Below are 24,503 nucleotides of genomic sequence, written 5' to 3'. Positions count from 1 at the left end.
ATCACGCATGGGGCCGAACAAAATGTACTTTGAAATGCAGTTGCGGAAACCCAAACACACGTGTCGGGGATATCCCAAAGAAGTTTTGAAATCATTACGGGATGGCCACACGACCTACGGCCTGGCGGCCATTTTATGGCGAACTCTGAGAATTGGCGATTTTTGTGTTTTCCTACGATATAGGAAAACGACACTTTTGTTTGAACGATTTTCACGCAATTGCACACACTTGCTGCCAGCTCCAGTCTACAAACACCACAGAAGTGTCGTTGACCTTTGACCTTGGGAAAAGGCCGCCATCTGTAATTTTCTCAAAAAAGCACCATTAGCACCAGATACAAACGAAAACTCAACGTTGGAATTTTCAACAATCGTCTCCTAACTTTTCGGGCATCGACGGCCAGCTACTCTGGACAAAAGAAGTTGTGCATGGCATGCACGTGGCAAGCTAGCAAATTGGCAAACTGTTATAGCTCCTATGGTTTTCAATGCAATACTGTGAAATTTGAATGCATGCATTCATGTCAGGAAATGGACATAATGAAAAACACTGGATATGGACATCATCACGAGGCAACTAAAACATAGAATGGTTGCTATGGACATAAAATCAACAGAAAAGCCGCCATTTTGAAAAATGTGGGATTATTTATCAACTTGTGACATATAGCTCTCACCAATGGAGCAATGTTTTTTTCTGAGTCAGTTGATGATGTTGATCGCTAAGCTAGCACTTTTAGCTATGTTAGCATAACTAGCATAGTTAGCATAATTAGCATCTTAAACAATGTGTTTTTCTTAGAGAGTTGATGATGCTGATCGCATTGCCAGCACTTTTAGCCACATTAGCATAATTAGCATGGTTAGCATAATTAGCAAATGCAGCTTTGACTAGCCTTGATCAAAGGTGGGCGGTGATGGTGGTGAGGGCGGCGGTGGTGCTTAGAGTTGGGCGTGGAAGGGGGGTTGCGTCTACGGGCCATACAACGCCGCTTGCGGCTTTCTTAATTTACTTTGTAATACATGTTACCATCCCCTGGCATTCTTATTGTTATGACTAATGTTCTTGTCATGTATATTTATTCTTTTTGTTTTGAATAATGAAGTTTAAAAAAAAAAGATACGTAGCATGTAGCCTACTACCCTTCGGATGTAAAGTGACTGCTTTTGTTACGTTTTTTAAAATAAATAAATCTGATCTCTTAACATCCTCCTTGTTTTCCATGCAATGTAATGAGACACACACACAGAAATGTGAAAGTATCTGCTGTAAATCCAACTATCGCTCACATCCGTGTTTATGAAGCTGGGAGCTGAGTCCGGTAGGTGAAGCAGCAATCCGTGTTTATGAATGACTTATGACGTAAATAATTATTTCGTTTGCACAAATTAATTAATTCGTGGGAACGGAATATTATATTGTGGGAACAAGATATTAGCTTGTGGGAACAAAATATATTTTATTTTTTCCATGTCAGGACACGGGCTCCGTACTCCACCGTATCAAAGTATAAAGTGTTGTACCTGACATTTGTTCACGCGTTCCAAGGGGGTCAGCGAAATATAAAGTTTGAATAAGTGAACCATCCCAACAAGGATTGCAAAGCCTGGAACTTCCATTTTGTTTCTTTCGTTGCTTTGCCCCACCCTTGTAATTCCTGCCCAATGACTGAAAAGGTCTTTAGTGAGGTGTTTTTTTTTGTACAAGCTTTGGCCTAAAGCAGAACGGTTCAGTAGTTGGAAGTGTGAATACAGACAAAGTGTAAGGTTCAGAACTCGATCCAGACCAAATTAAGCGGACTCAATCTTCACCAACGGACTTTTACAGTCTGAATATCCTCTAAGATGCTCATGTGACCTATAGGAGGTTTCCTTTGTTTTAACAACTGTCAACCTTGAGGTAAAAATTTCACTGAAGGATCTTTCAGCATATGAATGTCTAACTCCCGGTGAAGACGAGCATTGTTGAATGTGTGTGTGGGTGTGTGTGCATGTGTGTGTGTGATGGGGGGGATGGTTGTTGTTTGTTTTCCATTGGCTGACAGTTTTCTGACAGAATATTAGCAACTGTCTGCATAACACTGAACCCTAACAGGGCCCCATATAAGGACAGAAAGTGTTTTTTTATGGATCACATTGGAATAGTGCATGTGCAGGTGCACGTTTTCATTAAAACCATAACTGTGAATGCTCCTCATGCTGCGGTTACTTGAAACTCATTTGCCAGGATAATATTTTGTCCAGCAGTGCTCTTAAATCGTAACAAGTCGTAATGTGTATACAAAGTGTACACATATTACAGTACAAAGTGTTTGTGACCCCCCCCCCCCCCCCCCCCCCAAACACCCCGAGTCTAGTTCTATTTAGCTGTTTCCGACTGTTTGAACTGACCTAAATTAATATTTAATCGTCAAAGTAATTTTTTGTTTTTTTCTTAGGAACTGCATTTCCCTTTAGGATGCAAGTTTTTGGCATTTCTGTGGCTGGAGGACGCCACGCCCCGCAGCCATGAGCTTTCGCGCTCACTTACCTGTTTGTGGTGGTGGTCGTAGGAGTTGATGTGGTTGTCGAACTGCTGCTGTCGCATGTACTGCTTATTGCAGAGCTCACAGTAGAAGCTGGAGTCTGTCTCCTCCTGCATAAGGGAAGAAAGGAGGTTGAAGGAGCAGCTCTGCATGAAATGTAACCATTTATGTCCCACTTCTATCACAAACAGGACGTCTCTCTCCCAATGAGCTCCTTTTGCCCAAAGATGAACTGTTGAGGAACCTAGGAAGCTAAAGGACGCTTTTCTTCTGCTTCTATCTTAACCCTTATGTGGTGTTCGGGTCTGTGGGACCCGTTTTCATTTTTTATCAAAAGAAAAATGATACAATTAATTAATTCTTCAAACTCAGACTCACTGGCCTTGGCTCATTTTCTGTGAAAAACATATATCAGAATACATTTTTAATGACCATGCACCGTATACCCCCCCAACACATTTCTATTACATATAAGATGTTCGGGTCCACTGGACCCGGGGCTAATACAAGTGTGGAAATTGATGTTTTATGTACCTACACTCTGTCCTCCACCTGTCTGGGCCTGCTGTGTGTGTGTGTGTGTGTGTGTGTGTGTGTGTGTGTGACCAGTGAGAAAGAGAGAGAGAGAGTGGCAGAGAGAGAAAGATTCACTGTAAATGTGAGTTCTGTTTCTGCACCTGCGGTTCCCGCACAAGGTTGCAACATTGTTAGAATAATTCAAGCATCAACTCTGTTTGCTCTCGTTCTCCCGCACATTTGACCATTTGACTTTCTTGCGGGAATCTTTGATATCTCGCTCTTTATCTGCTACAAAGTGGAGGCGGGACACGTTAAATATAGCTTTGCCAGTGTGGTTTCTTATCACAACTGATCAAAATGGCCAAAAGACTTTCTGCGCAGACTTGATTTTAGAAGAGAGACGTTTTTGATGATGATGTAGAGGGAGACGATTCAGAAGAGGAGGTTTCAGAATTTGAGGATCACATTTCTGAAAATTCAGAGTCTGACAGTGACTCTGAAGAAGATGATTAGATTGGGGCGGCCGTGGAGCAGCGGTAGGGCGGTCGGCCCATGATCGTAAGATTGCAGGTTCAATTCCCGCCTTGCACACCCCTGAGTCGAAGTGTCCTTGGGCAAGACACTGAACCCCACCTTGCCTCTGGTGGTAGGCAGGCGCCTGTGTTTGGCAGCGGAGCCGCCACGTGTGTGTGAATGTGTGAGTGAATGTGTGTGTGAGTGGGTGAATGGGTCTGTGACTGTAAAGCGCTTTGTCCTTGTTGGAAGAAAGGCGCTATATAAGTATACGCAATTTACCATTCAGATTGAGCATCAGCCAGTTCCAAAACGAAGCCATCAGCACCCAGCCACAGGACCAGGCCGTCAGCAGCCAGGACCATGTGTTGTATAGGCTAGTGGCTAGAAGGCCATGTGTTCAATGGGGCTGATGTGTTGTCTTGACTAATAGGTTTACTCTATGTGTTCAGCTTGTGTTGTGCAGCTGAATGGGTTCAGTTTCTGTGTTCAAATAAATAAAAGTCAGTAGTTTTGAAAAACCTTGCTTCACTTGAAAATTTGTTTCCACTCATATCTTGATTTTAATCGATTTTCTTTATCACGTTTTAAATAATGAGTAATGAATGTGATCTAACAAAGGTAAAGGGCAAATATTAACCAAATATACTGCTTGTAATTGGATGAGGTAAACATCTGTGGAGTATTTTAACATCAAAGTGTTTGATTGTGAGGCATTAAAAACCACAACATGCAACGGGTCCACCAGACCCACGAACACCAAACAACAATATGAACACCACACAAGGGTTAAAGGATGAAGGCTTTTACAAGGAAACCAAAGATATTTCAGCAAATAGATTATATATATAATATATATACGCTGAAATAATCATTTTCACCATAAAAATACAAAAACAATAGCAAATAAATTACATAAATAAGAGGAGTAATACCACTGACTGAAATATGACCAAATGAAAAAAGCACAAACCACAGAAAACTAAAAGTAGTTCAAAATTTCTCCAATTTAGTTTTTCTCACCTTCAGGTTTCTTAAGACTTTGACTTGCAGCAGATTCCTAAAAGTAGCTTCAAATGGATTCACTTTAGCTACCAAAGGGTCCATTTCCCGCTTTCCACGTCCACTAAATGGGGCTTGTAGGGACGCTTTGGTACTCACTACTATATTCCTGTTTAAAAAAACCACAGCTATGAAGAATTTCTGTCATTTATCTTGAAACAATTCATCAGCACCTGCCCAGGTGAGAGCAGCTGTGTCCACATCCACCTGAGATAGTATGGAGGGGGGGCAATATCGGCAACATTTGCTCCACAGGGGTGAGATTTCAGAAAACCAAAGCTTTCTTCATATTCTGAATTTGAGTTGAAAACAGATTATAGGCATTTCTGACACACCACTTCTGCAGATGACTCCATATTTCCTGCTGGGGTTTGGACCCTAAAACTGCAACCCATGCAAATCAAATCCACACCAAAGTTTATGCAAAAAGGCACGGTGTGAAAACAGCTCATAATAGTTTTCAGAGCTCTCACAGTGACAAAGACAGTTGTTTTCTTTTTATTTCTCATTTTGTTTCTAACTTGAATCTTATCGTTTTTAATGTAATCTTTGTTTTTTCTGTGTAGGAATCCCCAAATGTGATTGTTTTTGTTTGTTTGAAGCTTTTGTTGTTTTAAAATCATACAGCAACATTTATTACTTCGAAGAAACAGTGCTAAAGCGTAAAAACAGCGAGGACAAAACTAAACAAACAGACAAAGACAATTTCAAATATAAAGAAATGAGTTCTGTACCAAGGCCCGCCCAGAGCATTAGCAGCTTTTGAAAGCAGAGAGCTGTACTTCACAAACAGGTGAGCTTGTTGGATCCGTGCTCACTTTTGGCAACTTGTGCTTGCTGTGGAACAAAGTTAACTGTAGATATTTGTGTGAGCCAGATTTAAAGTTTAAAGCACAGTGCTTTAAGTTCCATTCAGAAACATGAAACTTCTCCTTTGGCCCAAGATTGATTGTCCCTAAAAGTTGTCCGTGACCTTCAGTGGAGGTCTGTCCGTCCGTCCGTCTTACTGAGACGCTTCACAGCTCCAGGTCAGACTGTGCCTCCTCTGCCTACCCCAATTAGTAAGAGGTCCTCTGACTCCTAATTACTGCAGCTTCTGTAATCCCATTAACCAACAAATTTATGAGGCATTATTCTATTACAGAACCAACATTACATTTGCATTATTTAATCAGGGGCACCATTGGTTTGCATTATGTCATTAAAGATGTCACAGGCTTGCATTAGCCGCTGAAGATGGCTTTCCACGTCCACTAAATGAGGCTTGTTAGGACAGCCAAAGTGAATCCATCTGAAGCTTCTTTTAGGAAATTCAATTTTTTTTTCAACAAAAATAGTGCATTGTCCTATTGATATGGGGAAGTCACTGTTAGATTTGATATGCATCCATTTTTCCTGTCTTTGTCCAGCTATGGGGCAGATTTGTGGCAAAGGGCAGAACCCCAATATGCTAGAACCAGACTATAACTTCCATCATCACCATCATCTAACTGGCTCTAATCCTCCTTTGCTGGGGCAACTTGCAGCTCTTCAGCTGCAGAGACAACATGGCCAAAAGATCTGGATGTAAGATATTCTTCAGAGAAGAACATCAATATTAACAATTATTACAGTATGAGATCCTGGTCATTTTCCTTGATAAATGAGCTGCAACTTTTTACGGTTTTAGAACTACATTTTTGTCCTTTTATTTTCCTGTTGTTCAAAAATATGTTAATTTTTTCAGATGTGTATTTTTTTAATCAGTTTTCATGTTTCATTTTTGGATCAAACAGAATTGCTGCCATCTAATTGTATACTCAATGATTTGGTGGGGCAACTTATAAGGTACACGGTATTTTAGAAGTTTTGTAAGGAAGATATTTATTGCTTTTGTTTGCAATTATTCTTTGCTGACTGGAATGCCTTTTAGTTCAGGTCTTCACTATTGTAGCATTGCCACATATGTAAATATATGTTTGGAGTTGTCTATTTACTGAAAAGAAAAGAGAAAAATCAGTATTGACTTTCCTTGGTTAACCCTGGGTAATATGGTCCTGTCTATATGTTTATTTCTATGGAGTTTATGTTAAATGGATAGCAGGGTACGGTAACTACATTATCAGGAGACTCTTGACTACAAATATGGCTACCTGGGGGACTTCCTGTGGCCCAGGTGAAAAACTAATTAATACGAGGAAAAGGGGGGTAAATGAGAGAGACACGGGAGTTGACAGCCGCAGGATCCGTACATGCCGAGGATTACCGTGACGTCGGAGAGAAGTCCAACCGTGTCGGTGGAATGTTCGGGGATTTATTTCTGGAATTGGGTGAGACCTCCACATGCATGGAATGACAGAAAACCCAATCAACAACGGTGAACAGAGCCGGGAAGCCGCGTACGTTCATCCTATGGACGGAACTTCCACGTCCCGCGAGTCGCTTGGATCTATTGCTTTCACTGGAGGGTGGAGGACGCCAAGAGAGACGGTGACTTTGTAAATAAAAAATTAATATTACAAAAAAATCCGCCATCCAGGCCAGGGCCAGCAGGACCGCCGCGAGGCCCCCAGAGCCAGAGAGCAGGAAGGCAGGAAGGGGAAAAGAGAGCGCCGCCCCAGCCCAACCAGGAGAGCAGCCCCCCCGCCGCGCCGGGAGAGCCCAACGCAGGGCCCCACCAGACAAGGGTGCCCACGGCCCCAGACGAGCACCCCATCACCACCCAGGAGTTCTGAGCATGCCCCAACCCCAGGTACGAGCCAGGACCCCCCAAGGGAGACCCGCTCCGCACTCCAGGCAGCCACCCACCTGGCCCATGGTTGGTCCAGGGAGGAGCAAGGCAGGGGCCAGCCGCCCCCGCCCAGGAGGGGAGCACCCCGGGGAAAAGGGGGGCCCACGAGTGGGGTTTAAACATGGCCCGACCAGGCTCGGCCACAGTTGGAAATTTGGCGGGGCCCAGCGCTCAGGGGCAAGGATCAGAACCCACCCCACAGGGACACGGACACCCCCGGCTCAGGTGTAATGTGAACACCCTCCCCGAGCGGAGAGAGCGCCGCCGGGCCCAGGAAACCGGCACCCAGGGGACACGGCCCCCGTTGCCAAGGGCCCTGTATCCCCCACCAGGGATGGGGTAGGGGGCAGATGGTTCCTTGTAAAATGTGTGTGCGTGTGTGGGTATTTGTGAGGGTGTGTGTGTGCATGTGTGTGTGTTTACGTTTGAATGTATATTTTGAGGAGTAAAGGGTTTGTGTACTAAGGGGGTGCAGTTAAAATTGGCGGGTAGGGCTCTGAGGGGACATCTCCTGATTAGTCATAGTGATGTCCCCTCACCCTCCCCTCCAAGGGGCCCTAAATGTCTAAGTGTGGTTAAAATTGGCGGGTAGGGTGCTGGGAGGACATCTGCTGCTTGCTGGCAGTGATGTCCAAGCAGACCCCCCTACCAAGGGCCCTACATGTCTAAGGTGCAAATAAAACCGAAAGAGGGTGACGTTAGATGACGTCAGTTTTCTCCATGTGTGGTTTCTGCTTTGGATCCTGATTTTACTGCAGGTCCTTTTGTTACACGGCGGTCTAATTCGGCTGGGGAGATTTCTTCCATGTTAAGCTCGCTGTATCTGCAAGATGAGGATCAGGTCTCCCTACACGATGTGGATGAGCTAAATATTGAGATTGAGAATATTGATGTAACGTGGATTAAAACGTTGAGTTGGAGAGCAAGGTAAGAAAGTCCAGCGTTCAATTAATGGCAGCCCTGAAACGCCATATAGTGCACATTTAAGTGTGGGGAAAACAGATTGGCAATGTTTTCAACACTTTTGCAGACATCTTGCAGGATCATCCCATCAAATTTCCTTTAAGCTTCCTTCAAATCCTTAAAAAATGAATTGTTCCTGTTCTGTTTTGGTGGTCTCAGATTTGTTAATGATGCATGACGTGATGCACAAGTTTAAAATTTGATTAAAGAATATGTTAAATAAAGTCCTGCTAAAAGTAAATGTGTGAAAAATAATGTGAAACCAACTATATCCTTATATTTGAAGCTACCAATGTGAAAATCCAAAAGTGTTTCATCATTTCGGAGGGGTTTTCTGAGTTCCAGCAGGAAAAATACAAAGCCAATTTTAAGTCTTTTAATTGCATCTCTGCTGCTTCACTACAGCAAGGAAAGACAGAAAAGCATAAAATAGTCTACTTTTTGGGATCCTTTTGACGCTCTGAAATGTGATCTTTCTGCAGAAACTGAGCTGGAGCTAATTTGATCTTTTGTTGGATAGCTCTGAATCTTTCCTGCTCTTGTAAATGACTTTCTCTCCCGCAGATCTGGCCGCCCCGCTCTCCCCGAGGGCTCTGCGCTCTCCGAGCTTGTACCATCTTAACATTAATGACCAACCGCAACCAGCAAGCGCAGAGAAACGTTTGTGAAGCTGGGTTGGGCAGTAAAATGTGGATAGAACCTTCAAGTAACGACTACCCTTGCCCCCCATCCCCCACAACTGAATTCCATCTTTAAAAATCTTGTTTGGCTGCAAAAAGCAAAATGAAAAGTGAGATTAAAAGTTTTCATGAGTGCGGGGGAGGAGGATGTCGCTGCCCCACTTTAGCCCTTTTTCTGGGGATAATTCCAGTTTACTGCAGTGTCTGCACAAGTGCTTTCACCGATAATTAACCCACTGACAGGTCTGTCCTAGACTCAAGCTGCTTTAAAGTGTAAAATTAGCACCTAATTTAAACAACTTCATTAGCTTCTTTGTTACCTGTTTTCATAGTAAACACAGGAGAGTCACCCCTTTTCTGCTGGGACAAAAAAGCTGCAGCTGAGGAAAGAGTGCATGTTGCTCGTATATTTACATGAGGATAGTAACACTTGACTTGATTAAGCTACACCAATTCCATTTTGGTAAGTAAAAATGGACTGGGATAGCAGACACTGGTCCATTTTTCCCGAACTCGTCAACAGGACCCTAAGATAATCAATCTTCTTACCTACTCACCTCTGACAGGAGCTCTCCACCCACACCCAGGATACAAACTATCTGAGTTTGGCTTCACGAGGCCAACAGGACAGCATCATCTGCAAAAAGTAGGGATGACGTCCTGTGGGTCCCCAAACCAGACACGTCTAGTCTGAGGTTGTGCCTAGAGATTCCATACAACCCAAACCAAAACAGTCCAAACACAGGAGGAAGTAATACAAGATCTTTAATAATGAAATAAAAAAACTATGCACTGTCCAAAGAAAACTGCTGCCGCTCCACGTTGAGGCTGTCTAAAACACAAAATGGAATTAATGAGGGGAAAACTGATATGGCTGGAGAAAATGAGTCCATGCTTACAGCATGAGGTAAATGTAGGTTTTAGGTTCATCCTCTGGGGAGACTAGGAAACAGGGTGATCCAAAGTTGAGTAATATCCTCCAGAGAACTAGTTCCACAAGTAATGTGACGTTCTGTATCATGGCTTAAAGGTGTGTGTCGAGTAGTAGAGGAGAAGTTTCCGCAAAGCGTTTATCAAGCATTGACTGTTTGTTAAAACTGAACTAAATGATCCATCTCCCCATGGCATTCCAAACAGGAAGTACCTGCTGGCTCCAAGAAGCCAAAATCCCATAAACTTCTATAGAGAAATAAACAGCTGTTACTTGGTCATTCTATTGGTCAGAATAACCATTCTTGATCTGGTGCAGTTGTCGTAACGTCTTCTTGATAATCTTATTTTTGTTTTCATTACATTTTTTCTTATTCACAAGTTATTTAAGTCATAAACTGACCAATCAGATGCCTCAATAACAGCATGTGGTGCCCACTGGCTCCCACCTCACATGGAGATGGGTACCGAAACCAGATGCCATGTCTGTACCAGTACTGTATAAAAACGGGGAGTTTGGTGCTTTGTATCAGCCGTGTCAATCACTTGTTTTCTATTCAGTTTTTTCTCTACAATTCTAGCCAGTCATTTTACCTTTGCTGCCACTTCTGTTTCAGAGGGGGGCTTAGTGTGGGGGTGGCTGGGCACTACTCCTCTTTTTACATTTCATTATCCACCACACCAGAACACAAGCACTCACCTGATCACAGTTGTTAGCCCATCTTTGCAGTATTAGTATCCGTAATAGAATAATATGTTGGACATTTGTTTGTTCGTATGCATAAGTATGTCCGTGTGAACTGTAGTGGTATTGTGTACGTGTTGACATGTTTCAATGTGATCCACTGGTAATTTCTAGCATTTGCTCACACTATCCTCAGCCAACACAAACACAAAATCACTTGTTGCTTCAGGTCATTATAACTCTTTGAAATGGCTAATACCCCTAATCAGGTTTTTGTTGGCCACAGGTGAATTAGACATTTCCACCACCCATAAAATATGGCCCAGCTGCTGCTGTAAGGATCTAGGTCTGCCCATCTACTGTCAATGGGCGGGATGCTAGCATTGACTATATAACAAGCGCGAGCAATCACAGCAGGACGTAAACTCTGGAAATGACTAGTACGGTTGGCGGGGCCTTGAGTAGGGCGGCGGAGCTGGGTTAGAGGCCTCCCTGAGTTCAGCTTTAGATTTATTTGATTTCTTTAGAGTGGTGCTGTTGTGACACACACACACACCATGGTTGGGACATTGTTCACTGTATTTTATATTGTTCTTTCCTAGTTATGAAGGAGTTCAGTCTTGGCTGCTAGTGGGTGGAGCTTCTCCATGAGGTTTTTCTTGTTTGCTCATTTTGCTGTGCTTTGTGGTGTTGTGTTTTAGATCTTGTCTGGGGATCTTAAGTTCTCCTTTTTTCACTGCTTTAAGGGTTTTTAAAGTGTATGTGTGGGTGTTAGTTATGGTCACTCCGATTCTTTCTCAAGAGCCAACTATTCGACTCGACTCTTGGACAAGAATCAGCTCTTTCGAATCTTGACTCTCGGCTCTTTACATAGAATTTTTTGCAGGCCATTATTTTACCATAACTTTGCAAACAATAATGCTTTGTATGTCAAAAAATGCTTTAATGTGTAGTGTCATAAGAAGGCTTGACAACTTTTGTTGTTATTTAATATTTTAATCAAATGTTTGCATGCTGGAGGGAGCTGGTTTAGCTCGTGCTGGTTTGCGGCGCCTTCCGTCTGTGAAACCAGGGTTCAACTCCAGGCTGCTCCCTGTCCCCCTCCCCACCTCTGTGCCGGTCCCAGCCCCAGTTGCTTTGAGAAGGTTGCGTCAGGAAGGGCATCCGGCATTGCCAAGTTTACCATGCAACTTGTTCGCTGTGGCAACCCTTGATGGGAAAAGCCAAAAGAGGAAGAATAAAATGTTTGCATGCTCTTTTGTTAAGAATCTTTTTTATCACTTAAGATTTTCATTCATTTTTTTAAAGAATTAAATGATGGAAACAGATAACGTAAGTTTTTTTTATTTTTTTCTGTTCCTTTTCAGTATAGAAATGTAATATTTTTTGTATCGTTTTGATGTAAAAAAAATGAGAAATAAAGATCTAATAAATAAATAACAAAACTTTTTTATGTGACAAATGAACCAGACTTGCAGTCCTGCATTAGCCCGGTAGGGGAAAATAACTCTTGGACAGCATCATCAACTGTGAATCACTGATGAAAAAATATTTATATACCGGTAAGTGGTTGTGGTCACTGAAATCAGCATTACTGAAATTATTTTATCATTAGAGATTATTTTACTTGAAACTTTTATTTCTTTCATGTTTCCTACAGATAATCATTTTGGTTTTAATGCTAAACATCAGGCAAACATTTGCATTTATGCAACAAAAGGAAGTCATAATGCATCAATAATCATCTGTGGTTCTGTGTTTTATTATTCCCCTTAGAAGTAAACTTTTATTTGTTTTTCCCAAGGACAGTGCACATTGAAAGCATCACCACAATGAGTATCTGCCCAGCGGCTATTTGTCATCTGTTTTCCACGACCAGATGTGAACATTTTTCTACCTTAAACGCTAAAAAGAACAATTCGAAATATCAATAAAAAGGACAGAGAAGAAGAATGCAAGTAATAGACAATAAAATTAAAATTCATATTGATAAAAAAATAGGCTACATACATTACAAAACGTTAAAATTTATGTAAAATATATAATAGCAGTGGGAGAGGCATATTAAAATTCAATGGAATGTTAAGGACAACACCAACTTCCAGTTCTCCTTCAGTCTCACTGCAGCTCAGTGTTCGCCTTCATCTCAGGCGTCTTTCCCCGCCTGCAGCTGCCTGGTCTCCCTGTAGATCCATGCAGGCGCTGGTTGATCTCAAACACACCAATTGTTCAGGTATTTAACCCTTGTGCTATCTTAGATGACCCCACTTCATGTAATCCATGGACACCAGTGAAGATCACAAATGATTGAAGAAAAAAGGTTCAGAGCACCGTCTAATGCAGGGGTCACCAACCCTGTGCCAGCGGGCGGAGAACCCTTGTGGCGCCCGCAGGGAATGCACCCCCAAATTATTATTTTTTTATTTAAGCAAATATTCAACAAACAATCACGGCATGTTTCTCAATGACAACAATATCAATTCTGAGATAAAGGTAGACAAAAAAAAATATAACTTAAAAAAATAATCAATAAAAATAAAGGTCTATTACAAAAGTTTAAATAGATCAAATAAATTACACAATGTCTGGACATTCTTGTGATTCATGTAATGTAAAGATTTAGAGAATAGGTTGAGACGGTTGAGTAATCCATTGATGTGAGGTTTCACCTTTAAGAATTTACAAGTATGAATAAAATGCTTTGAAATTACAATCAGTACATTTATCAGAAATTCCAGATTTTTATCAATTAATTGTAATCAAATTTTAATTGTATTCCAATTTAAAGGGTTAATGATGATATTTTTGGATTTGAGTCAATTATGAAAAAAAGACCAAAGCTCTTTTACATGAAAACATTCAAAGAAAAGATGTTCCACAGTTTCTACATTATTTCCACAAAAGACACAAAGATCACTATCCCAGTAAAAGTGGGAATGTAAAAAATGATTGGAAGGGTAAATATCATTTAACGAGAATGCTCCAAAAATAGCACTGCTTATATAGCAAATCAATATATTGTGGCGATCTGGGGGTTAGCCCCGCCTTCAGCTTCTAAGACTCATTGGAAGCGGGGAATCTTGGTTGTGATAAATCGCTCACCATAAGTGAGGGAGCTGTGAGCAGAAGTGAGATTAATGCTGTTTGGCTGCTGGTGGGGGTGTTCCAAATAAACAGACAGATATGATTGTCCGTTAACTTATGTGAATGTTATTTTCAACAGGCCGGGGTTGGGCTTTGCATGGGACACGGGGAGCAGATTCAGACATGTTAAGTGTGGCCGCTACTATGAGGATAGTCGCAGGGGTGTCCAATTCAAGGCCTCAAGGGCCGGCGTCCTACATGTTTTACAATCAACTTGCCGTTGAAGCTTCTTATTGGCTAAACACACCTGATCCAGGTAATCAACGGCAGATGAAAAAGGGTTTCTGGAAAACCAGCAGGTTGCCGGACCTTGAGGCCTGGATTTGGACACCCCTTGGACAGTGGATTAAGACTCGGGCGCAACAGTTCTTGCCTGGACAGTAGAAGGTGGTGATTCAGTGCTTGATATTAGTAATTGATGCACTTAAGTTCTGCTATTGTGAAATATATGGCACAGTATGGAACGGCCTGAAACTTACGAATCGGCGCCCCCGCCTTTGAGAAAGAGGTGTGTGTGTGTGAAGAGGAGAAGGGGGGAGTAGTGGGTGCAGGTTGCGAGGTAAAACGGTGCACAGAGACCTGGATCATGGGGTGGCTTAGATGACTCAGCTCATTCTAATGTCATTCTTCACCAACTATTGCGGACATTTTTAATACTTGTCTGTATTTTTTCCATATACATTTATCTTTACTGTTGTTTACTGGTGACAGTAACGTATAAATAAAGACAGCAGGTAATGCAGGCTGGAAAAAACCTGCACTTTTTCAGACCATAAATAAACAATAGATCATTTGTTTATGAAAGTATTGAGGATTTTGGAGGATTTTTAGTGTTTGTGTTGCACAAAATTATAAAAATGCTAAATATTTCTGGAGTAATCCCAGTGATGAGTTCTGTAATTTAGTTTTTAATGTTTTATGAGACGTAAACATGATTTTCACAATAACAAGTTTTTAAATGATCAAATCCCTCTGATACATTTCACAAAGACACACACACAGGACTAGAGACACACACAGGACCAGAGAAACACACAGGACCAAAGACACACACAGGACTAGAGACACACACACAGGACCAGAGACACACACAGGACTAGAGACACACACACAGGACCAGAGACACACACAGGACCAGAGACACACACAGGACCAGAGACACACACAGGACCGAAGAAACACACAGGACTAGAGACACACACAGGACCAAGGACACAGACAGGACCAGAGACACACACAGGACCACAGACACACACAGGACCAGAGACACACACAGGACCAGAGACACACACAGGACCGAAGAAACACACAGGACTAGAGACACACACAGGACCAAGGACACAGACAGGACCAGAGACACACACAGGACCAAAGACACACACACAGGACATCACACACAGGACTACAGACACACACAGGACTAAAAACACACACAGGCCCAGAGACACACATACGACCAAAGCCACACACACAGGACATCACAGTCAGAACCAGAGACACACACAGGACATAACAGACAGGACTAGAGACAGACACAGGACCAAAGACACACACAGGACTAGAGACACACACAGGACCAGAGAAACACACAGGACCAAAGACACACACAGGACCAGAGACACACACAGGACCAGAGACACACACAGGACCGAAGAAACACACAGGACTAGAGACACACACAGGACCAAGGACACAGACAGGACCAGAGACACACACAGGACCAGAGACACACACAGGACCAGAGACACACACAGGACCAGAGACACACACAGGACCAGAGACACACACAGGACCGAAGAAACACACAGGACTAGAGACACACACAGGACCAAGGACACAGACAGGACCAGAGACACACACAGGACCAAAGACACACACACAGGACATCACACACAGGACTACAGACACACACAGGACTAAAAACACACACAGGCCCAGAGACACACATACGACCAAAGCCACACACACAGGACATCACAGTCAGAACCAGAGACACACACAGGACATCACAGACAGGACTAGAGACAGACACAGGACCAAAGACACACACAGGACTAGAGACACACACAGGAACAGAGACACGCACAGGACTAGAGACACACACAGGACCAGAGACACACACAGGACTAGAGACACACACAGGACTAGAAACACACACAGCACCAGAGACACACACAGGACCAAAGACACACACAGGACCAGAGACACACACAGGACATCACACACAGGACTACAGACACACACAGGACTAAAAACACACACAGGACCAGAAACACACACACAGGACCAGAGACAAACATACGACCAAAGCCACACACAGGACATCACAGTCAGAACCAGAGACACACACAGGACAAGAGACAGACACAGGACCAAAGACACACACAGGACTAGAGACACACACAGGACCAGAGACACACACAGGACTAGAGACACACACAGAACTAGAGACACACACAGGACTAGAAACACACACAGCACCAGAGACACACACAGGACCAGAGACACATACAAGACATCACACACAGGACCAAAGACACACACACAGGACATCACACACAGGACTACAGACACACACAGGACTAAAAACACACACAGGACCAGAGACACACACAGGACATCACAGTCAGAACCAGAGACACACACAGGACAAGAGACAGACACAGGACCAAAGACACACACAGGACTAGAGACACACACAGGACTAGAGACACACACAGGACCAGAGACACACACAGGACTAGAGACACACACAGAACTAGAGACACACTCAGGACTAGAAACACACACAGCACCAGAGACACACACAGGACCAGAGACACATACAAGACTAAAAACACACACAGGACCAGAGACACACACACAGGACCAGAGAAACACACAGAGGACCAGAGACACATATGACCAAAGCCACACACAGGACATTACAGTCAGAACCAGAGACACACACAGGACCAGAGACACGCACAGGACTAGAGACACACACAGGACCAGAGACACACACAGGACTAGAGACACACACAGAACTAGAGACACACACAGGACTAGAAACACACACAGCACCAGAGACACACACAGGACCAAAGACACACACAGGACCAGAGACACACACAAGACATCACACACAGGACTAAAAACACACACAGGACCAGAGACACACATACAGGACCAGAGACACACACAGGACCAAAGACACACACAGGACATCACACACAGGACAAGAGACACACACAGAAAATCACACACCAAGCAGAAATGAACTTATTGCTAAAAATCATGTCAGGAGTGGAGCTCTAAGAAAATGACAAAAGAGCAAATAAAACAGAATAATTTGATTTATTATTTGTAATTATTAATATTTCCTGGCTTTGTTTGTTCATATTTGCAACATTTTGACAGAATATATTTAGTATTCTGGATGAATATTCCTGTCTGTTTTTAATTCACATTTATGTTTAAAAAGTTAAAGTTAAGTTAAAGTTTTAAAGGTTTAAAAGTTTAGCTTTAGTGTGTTCAATAAATGTTTATCTTGTTCGGCCCCCAACCTAAAGTGTGTTTTGGATTTAGGCCCCCTCTGCGACTGAGATTGACCCCCCCCCGTAATACGAGTCTAGAAAATTCATGAATTTTTGTGTGTAAAAAATGACCAAATAAAAATAGGGCACAAAAAGGACTTCCTCAAATTGATTTTGTTTGTGTGTGTGGGGGTGGGGTTAGGAGGTTTTTAGTAAACAGGTCCTGTGGCGCCCTCCATACCACTTAGTGCTCATGAAATAGCCCCCAGTGTCAAAAAGGTTGGTGACCCCTGGTCTAGTGGGTCTAGATGACCCAACTCCCAACGTGGCTAGGATAGAACAAGGGTTACACTCTCAAATTCCATTGCTGCTCCCGTGCAGTAAGACCTCAGGTCACGTCTGTACCGTTGATTTAACAATAAAACTCACGAGCAGGCAGAGAGCACGCAGCGAAAAGAAAAAAAAATCCCCTCTTGTCATTTCAGAGTTGATTTTTCGACTCCCTAGCAGGCATGACCTATCCGTCTGTATTTTAGTGATTCACCTGTCATCGTCCTCACCTCCCATCATAAGACGTTGATACATATGATAAAATATTTGTCCTCTAATCTGTTTTAAAGAAGCAATTTATATGCATGATCAATTTAATCATGTATGTACTCAAAACATATATTCTGCCAATTTTCTGTTTAATTACAGCAAGAACAAAGTATTTCTTTGTCCACAACATTTTGTTTCACATTTACCATTTCTGTTTAGATACATTTTTCTTGTCTTGAATACAGAATTAAAAAAAAATGTCATATTCAAGACAAAGACAAGTCATTATCACACAACAGAAATGTTTAACATCAAACCAAATGATGCATTAATATTCTTTTTTGGTTTTTGGAGTCATGCTGAACCACTATGCATTTTATATTCTTCCACTGCTATGTTTCTGCTATGTTTATAAAAAGATGCTGATATGAAATATCAAACACAATCAGTGTTTGGTAAATATATTGGGTTCATATGTTTGTAAATCTGACTTTGAAAACGTCAGTGCATCATCAGCCACAGACTCAACAACACATCACTGGTCTGTAGTGCAGGTAATAATTTCCAGACTTTACAGGTTCCCTTCTGTCTCCCAGTTCCCACATTCGCAAATGCAGTAAACTGGGATTTTGTTATGGAGCAATCATTTTTCAATTTTGAAGTGGGCTCGGAGGCAATTTACCTAATGTGCCTGTGAAATGTTGATGAATAAATACAATTCTTAAAAGCACACATGGTCTGTTTAACCCTTGTGCTATCTAAGATGACCCCCCCCCCCCTTCCATTGAGGTGTTCTCCCTACCATGACAAAGGTGGATAAAGGTGGAAAGATTTCATGTAATCCATGGACACCAGTGAAGATCACAAATCATTGAAGAAAAAAGGTTCAGAGCACTGTCTAGTGGGTCTAGATGACCCAACTCCCAACGTTAAAGTGCCTAGGATGGAACAAGGGTTACATAATTCTATTTTGTTGAAAGGACTTGAAACATTCAACGATAGGACTTGGACTAAACTTGAGACTTACCTGCTTTGGCTTGGGACTTGAAGACAAAGAATTGAGGCTATTTGGGACTTACAAAACAAGGACTTGATCCTACCTCTGCTTTGTAAAATTGATTTCACCTTGGAGACATCATTGTTAGGTCTTTCTGTGTTTTTAGTTAGGTTTATTACACATTTTAAAGCAACCTGAGTTATCCTTGAACCAAGCTTCTAATGAAGTTGAAAACAGGAACATAAAGATGAGTTTTCCAAAATGATCCTTCTGCTCAGTTTAGCTTCCGTGAAGCTCGAACAGATGAGTGGAGTCCCAGGCGGGACCCGGGGTTGAAGAAAATAATTATTCATTTATTGCTCTCATAAGTCAGGAAGGCCTTTGGTCAGGGCTCATTATGCCAGGAGAAATCATTTCTGTTCAACTTCTTTGATGCGGAGAAAGTTTCCAAAAATAAATGAGCAAAGGCCCCACGCTTCAGCGAGCTCTTCTCCGCAATCACAAGAAAATGATGTTATTTCCCTGGAACTCTGAAAATTATGAGAAAAACCATCAGATCTGTGAGATGAAGCATTGCTTCAGAGTTGCATGATGACTCTGTAAGGATCACTTTGTGTGTTTCCAAAGTCCTGTGGCAGACTTGACTGAAAGCAAAAGTCTGCTCTAACAAAAGGAGGGATTCTTTCGGAGCAGCTACTGGACCTGACACAAACCAAAGGCAGAATGTTACAGAGCTCGCACACGTTTGTGCACATCTACCACCCACAAAGGAGTGCATGTGCCAACAGTCATTCCCTGTCTTGAAGGCGAAAATTTCATGGTTCATTTGTCTTTCTGAGAAACAGTGAGCAAGAGATAAAACATATCGGTGGAAACAATGAAGAGGAGATGAGTAATAGAAAGGGAAGATGGGAATAGAGAGTAAAAAAAAACAAGGTATGAGAGGAAGATTGGGCAGTGAAGGAAAGGCGCAGGACAAACAGCCTCCTTGTCATCATCCATCCTCCTCCTGTCCCTTCTCTCTGTTCTTCCACATCTCTGTCTCTCAAGTCATTTCATCATTTGCTACAAATCCACAGTGCATCTTATTGTGGTTCATGTCAATGGATAGATTAAAGCAAAGGAACACTAAAACAAATCCAAGAAGACCGGGAAAACAGGACCGAATAAGACAGCAGCATAAGAGCCAAAAGAGACTAAAACACAGAACAAAACACATTTCTTCTCTTCTCCTGTGTCACTCCTGAGGTTTTTATCCTGCCTCTCCTTTAATTTTCATTCTGCAGAGCAACAGTTCATCATAAATTCACCTGTTGCATGCAGGCCTGTTGGCGCGACAGTAACCTAATATCCAATAAAATCTTTGTTAACATTCTCTCCCGCTGGCTTACAGCCCCTCACAACCATGACCTAACATTACTGCTGCAACAAAAACAGTTAGCAATATCCAGCCATACAGTTTTGATGCCCAGTTTAGCTCAGTCTGTTTAGTTTAGTTTAGTTTAGTTTAGTTTAGTTTAGTTTAGTTTAGTTTAATTAGTTTAGTTTAGTTTAGTTTAGTTTAGCAATCAGTTATTGATTTCTATGACTGTATGTTGTTTATGATTCATGTTTATTGCACAATTACTGGTATGAAGCCCGCTGAGATGAATATTGTTGAAAATATTGGGCTAGATACAGTACATACCAAAGGTTAGGACACACCTTCTCATTCAGAGTTTTCTTTATTTTCATGACTATGAAAATTGTAGATTCACACTTATATATCATATACATAACAAAAAAGTGTGAAACAACTGAAAATATGTCATATTGTAGGTTCTTCATAGTAGCCACCTTTTGCTTTGATTACTGCTTTGGACACTCTTGACATTCTCTTGATGAGCTTCCAGAGGTAGTCACCTGAAATGGTCTTCCAACAGTCTTGAAGGAGTTCCCAGAATGCTTAGCATTGTTTGGCCCTTTTGCCTTCACTCTGCGGTCCAGCTCTCCCCAAACCATCTTGATTGGGTTCAGGTCAGGTGACTGTGGAGGCCAGGTCATCTGGTGCAGCCCCCCATCACTCTCCTTCTTGGTCAAATAGCCCTTCCACAGCCTGGAAGTGTGTTTGGGGTCATTGTCCTGCTGAAAAATAACTGATGGTCCAACTAAACGCAAACCGGATGGAATAGCATGCTGCTGCAGGATGCTGTGGTAGCCATGCTGGTTCAGTATGCCTTTAATCTGGAATAAATCCCCAACAGTGTCACCAGCAAAGCACCCCCTCACCATCACACCTCCTCCTCCATGCTTCACGGTGGGAACCAGGCATGTAGAGTCCATCCCTTTACCTTTTCTGCGTCGCACAAAGACACGGTGGTTGGAACCAAAAATCTCCAATTTGGACTCATCAGACCAAAGCCCAGACTTCCACTGGTCTGATGTCCATTCCTGGTGTTCTTTAGCCCAAACAAGTCTCTTCTGCTTGTTGCCTTTCTTTAGCAGTGGTTTCCTAGCAGATATTCTAGCATGTAGGCCTGATTCACACAGTCTCCTTTGAACAGTTGTTGTAGAGATGCTAGAACTCTGTGTGCCATTGACCTGCTCTCTAATCTGAGCTGCTGTTAACCTGCCATTTCTGAGGCTGCTGACTCGGATGAACTTATCCTCTGCAGCAGAGGTGACTCTTGGTCTTCCTTTCCTGGGGGGGTCTGCATGTGAGCCAATTTCTTTGGAGCGCTTGATGGTTGTTGTGACTGCACTTGGGGACACTTTCAAAGTTTTGAGTGTGCAAAGCAGTAATCAAATCTAAAGGTGGCTACTATGAAGAACCTACAATATGACATATTTTCAGTTGTTCCACACTTTGTTGTTATGTATATAATTCCACATGTGTTAATTCATAGTTTTGATGCCTTCAGTGTGAATCTACAATTTTCATAGTCAAGAAAATAAAGAAAACTCTTTGAATGAGAAGGTGTGTCCAAACTTTTGTTCTGTCCTGTAAATAAAATTGAATTGAGCCAGATACCAACTCAGACGAGGAAATCAAAGATGTACATGGATAATTGTCTGACAGTGGATGATTAGATTGGGGCGGAGCAGGATGACTTTGGCTCGCCCATTTCACTCGCTCAGAATACTCAGAAATGCAGTTTTAATCTTAAATTCTTTTACATGTGTCTTCCATCATGAGAAAAATGCTACAAGAACATGTTAAAAACAAAACAAAAACATTTTCATTGAGGTAGGTCTTTGAACACTAACTTTTTCATGTACTGAATCATTATTGTAGAACTGTGCTTCAAATAAAGGGCTTTATGTTTACCACTGTCTAAGTTATTAATTTTCAATTCCTTAATGCTGATACTGACAGCAATAAAAAGGGAAAGTGACTAGATCTGCAAGCAGATATGGCGGGGTCCAAGCTATGTGCACCGCCTCCCCGAGTGACTCCACATTGTTCTTGTCCCACCGCCAGCGGTTGCCTACTTTAAGCGGATGAAATTCTAACAGTCGCAGAGCCTTAAAATGTAGAAAAACATTTGAGGAACGCATGCTGGAAGTGACAGTCTTCTAAGACAAAGTGTTTCAAATCTTAGCTTAATTGTGATAACTATGATCGGTGAAATCCACAGATTACAGATGTTAATGGCAGTAAAACGCCTCACTGCCACTTTCTACACTTTTCTCAGACAAAGATGAACATTTTCACCTTTTCTCTTGTTTAAATTCTCAAACCTTCATAGAAATTAGATCCAGGATCTTAGAATGAAAACAAAGATCTGATCATCACAGATTTCTGATCTGAAGAGCTCCATGTTTCTGTTCAGGAGACATGGAGGAGATTGATTGACAGGGTCTCCAGCCAATCAGGACACAGAACGGGATGCGCTGTTTAAAAAAGGCAGCATAATTGCTCTAAAAGAACGAGGTAAACCGGGAAAGATGAACTGTGACGTAGAAAGGAAAGACTGTTTCTGTTCTGTTTGACAGAGATTCAGAGAGGATTTCAGGTTGGAGCACAGACTGCAGAAGGAGGGAAGAAAATGACAAGTCTTGATCGTGTTGCCAGATAAAAATAAAAAACATGGGTCTCTGATATTGTTCAGTGGGCCGGACCAAACATGGAGGCGGGCCGGATCCAGGCCGGCGGCCGTAGTTTGCCCATCCCTGGAGTAAATGTCTGCCTTTTCTTGCCACCACTGTTTCCTCTCAAGTATTTTCCTTTTTTCCCTTATCTAGAAAAATTTCATTGTACTTGTACTTTCTTGTACTTGGTGCAACGAAAAAAAAGACAATTCATTCCATTTTTTTCACACACTAGAAAAACATCAACATAGAAGACATTTGAGACACAAACACTTCAGATGCACATCAGAGACAAACACAAAGACTCTTGTTCACTTATGTTTATCGGATTTTCAAAAGCTTCTTCACATGAAAAACAAATGGATAAAGAATAGAAAAGAGCTAATCAAGAACCAAAAACACAGAAAAATGAATGTACGAATGTACACCAAAAATAAGCTGACACAACCATAGAAACAAAAAGAGAATAATTACATTTTACATTGTTTTTTGCAATTAGATTGTGTGTCAGTCAAGGAGGATGTCAAGACCTTCCCTTCATCACAGGTTTTAATACTGAATTGAATTTATTTATTGAATGAGGAAAGATCCAAAAACATAAACATACTAAAACCAACAGTCCCATGCCTGAGTTGTAATTAGTGATGTGATGTTCTTGAATGAATCAAAGGGCTCAATAACATGATAGGAATCATCTGGTAGTCGCTGGGAACCATTCTTTATTTTGTCCTTTTTTTTCTTCCTCCCTAAGTTTTACACCATCACAGAAGTGCTCAAACAAGCTCATCCTTCTAACTTCAGATGTAAATATGACATGAGTTGTAATCTCCTGATTAACCTGACTAACTCCATGACAAAAAGCCAGGTGCAGGGGTGTGGGGGAGGGGGGTGCACAGTTTCACACTGGAGTTGTAGTCATGAGTTTAAGTTGTTCTGTTTTTTTTTTTAAAAACCTGACATGGGTAAAAAAAAAAAAAAGCAATGCGTTCCCACGAAATAATTGTGAATAGTTTGATTCTTGCTTAAATTTTTCTCCTCTTGAGTCAATGTGGGTCACAGAGACCCGGAAGTAGCGGCGGAAAGTGGCTTTTGCAGCAGAACAGAGTGTGTGCCGGTAAAGACTGTGAATGAACCCAGACATGGAGACGTGATTACCGATGTTTGTAGAGCTTGTAAAATAAATAAGCCAGATCTCTAAACATCTTCCGTGTCTTCCATGTAGTGAGACATACACTAACAGAAATGTGAAGGTATCTGCCGGAAATCCAAGTCCTGAAGTTTATAAATGACTTACCCTGTGAGGGTTTTTTTGTGGGAACCAATAATTTCTTGGGAACTTTCTTTTTTTTTTACCCATGTCAGATCAGAGGCTCCTTAAAAATGTTCTTGCGTTACAATAAATCACCAGAGGTTTTTGCATGGAGCTTCAGTGTAGCCTGATTTGTTTCTTCTTGTGTATTAATAAAGAGTTTGTTGGTTACATTTGCTTCTGTATAGATGAGGGGATCTTATAATACTAAAATAAAATTGTTTTTAACCACACCTGACATTACACTAAATTAGGAGGCCTTATGTGTTTTATCAGTCCT

General features: G+C 41.9%; 1 protein-coding gene across 1 annotated transcript in view; it reads right to left on the bottom strand.

Annotated features, from left to right (window-relative positions):
* Nucleotides 1–24,503, bottom strand: part of LOC101169346 — a 101,808-nt gene that overhangs the window by 34,110 nt on the left and 43,195 nt on the right. The window contains exon 2 of the mRNA XM_011473278.3: nt 2,531–2,635. Within this exon, the coding sequence (XP_011471580.1) occupies nt 2,531–2,635 (105 nt within the window). The remainder of the gene's footprint in view (nt 1–2,530; nt 2,636–24,503) is intronic.

Source organism: Oryzias latipes, chromosome 15 (assembly GCF_002234675.1).
Source record: "Oryzias latipes chromosome 15, ASM223467v1".
NCBI classification, from domain to species: Eukaryota; Metazoa; Chordata; class Actinopteri; order Beloniformes; family Adrianichthyidae; genus Oryzias; species Oryzias latipes.
The sequence above is the reverse complement of the archived record's forward strand: the minus strand, read 5'-3'. Positions and strand labels throughout refer to the sequence as shown.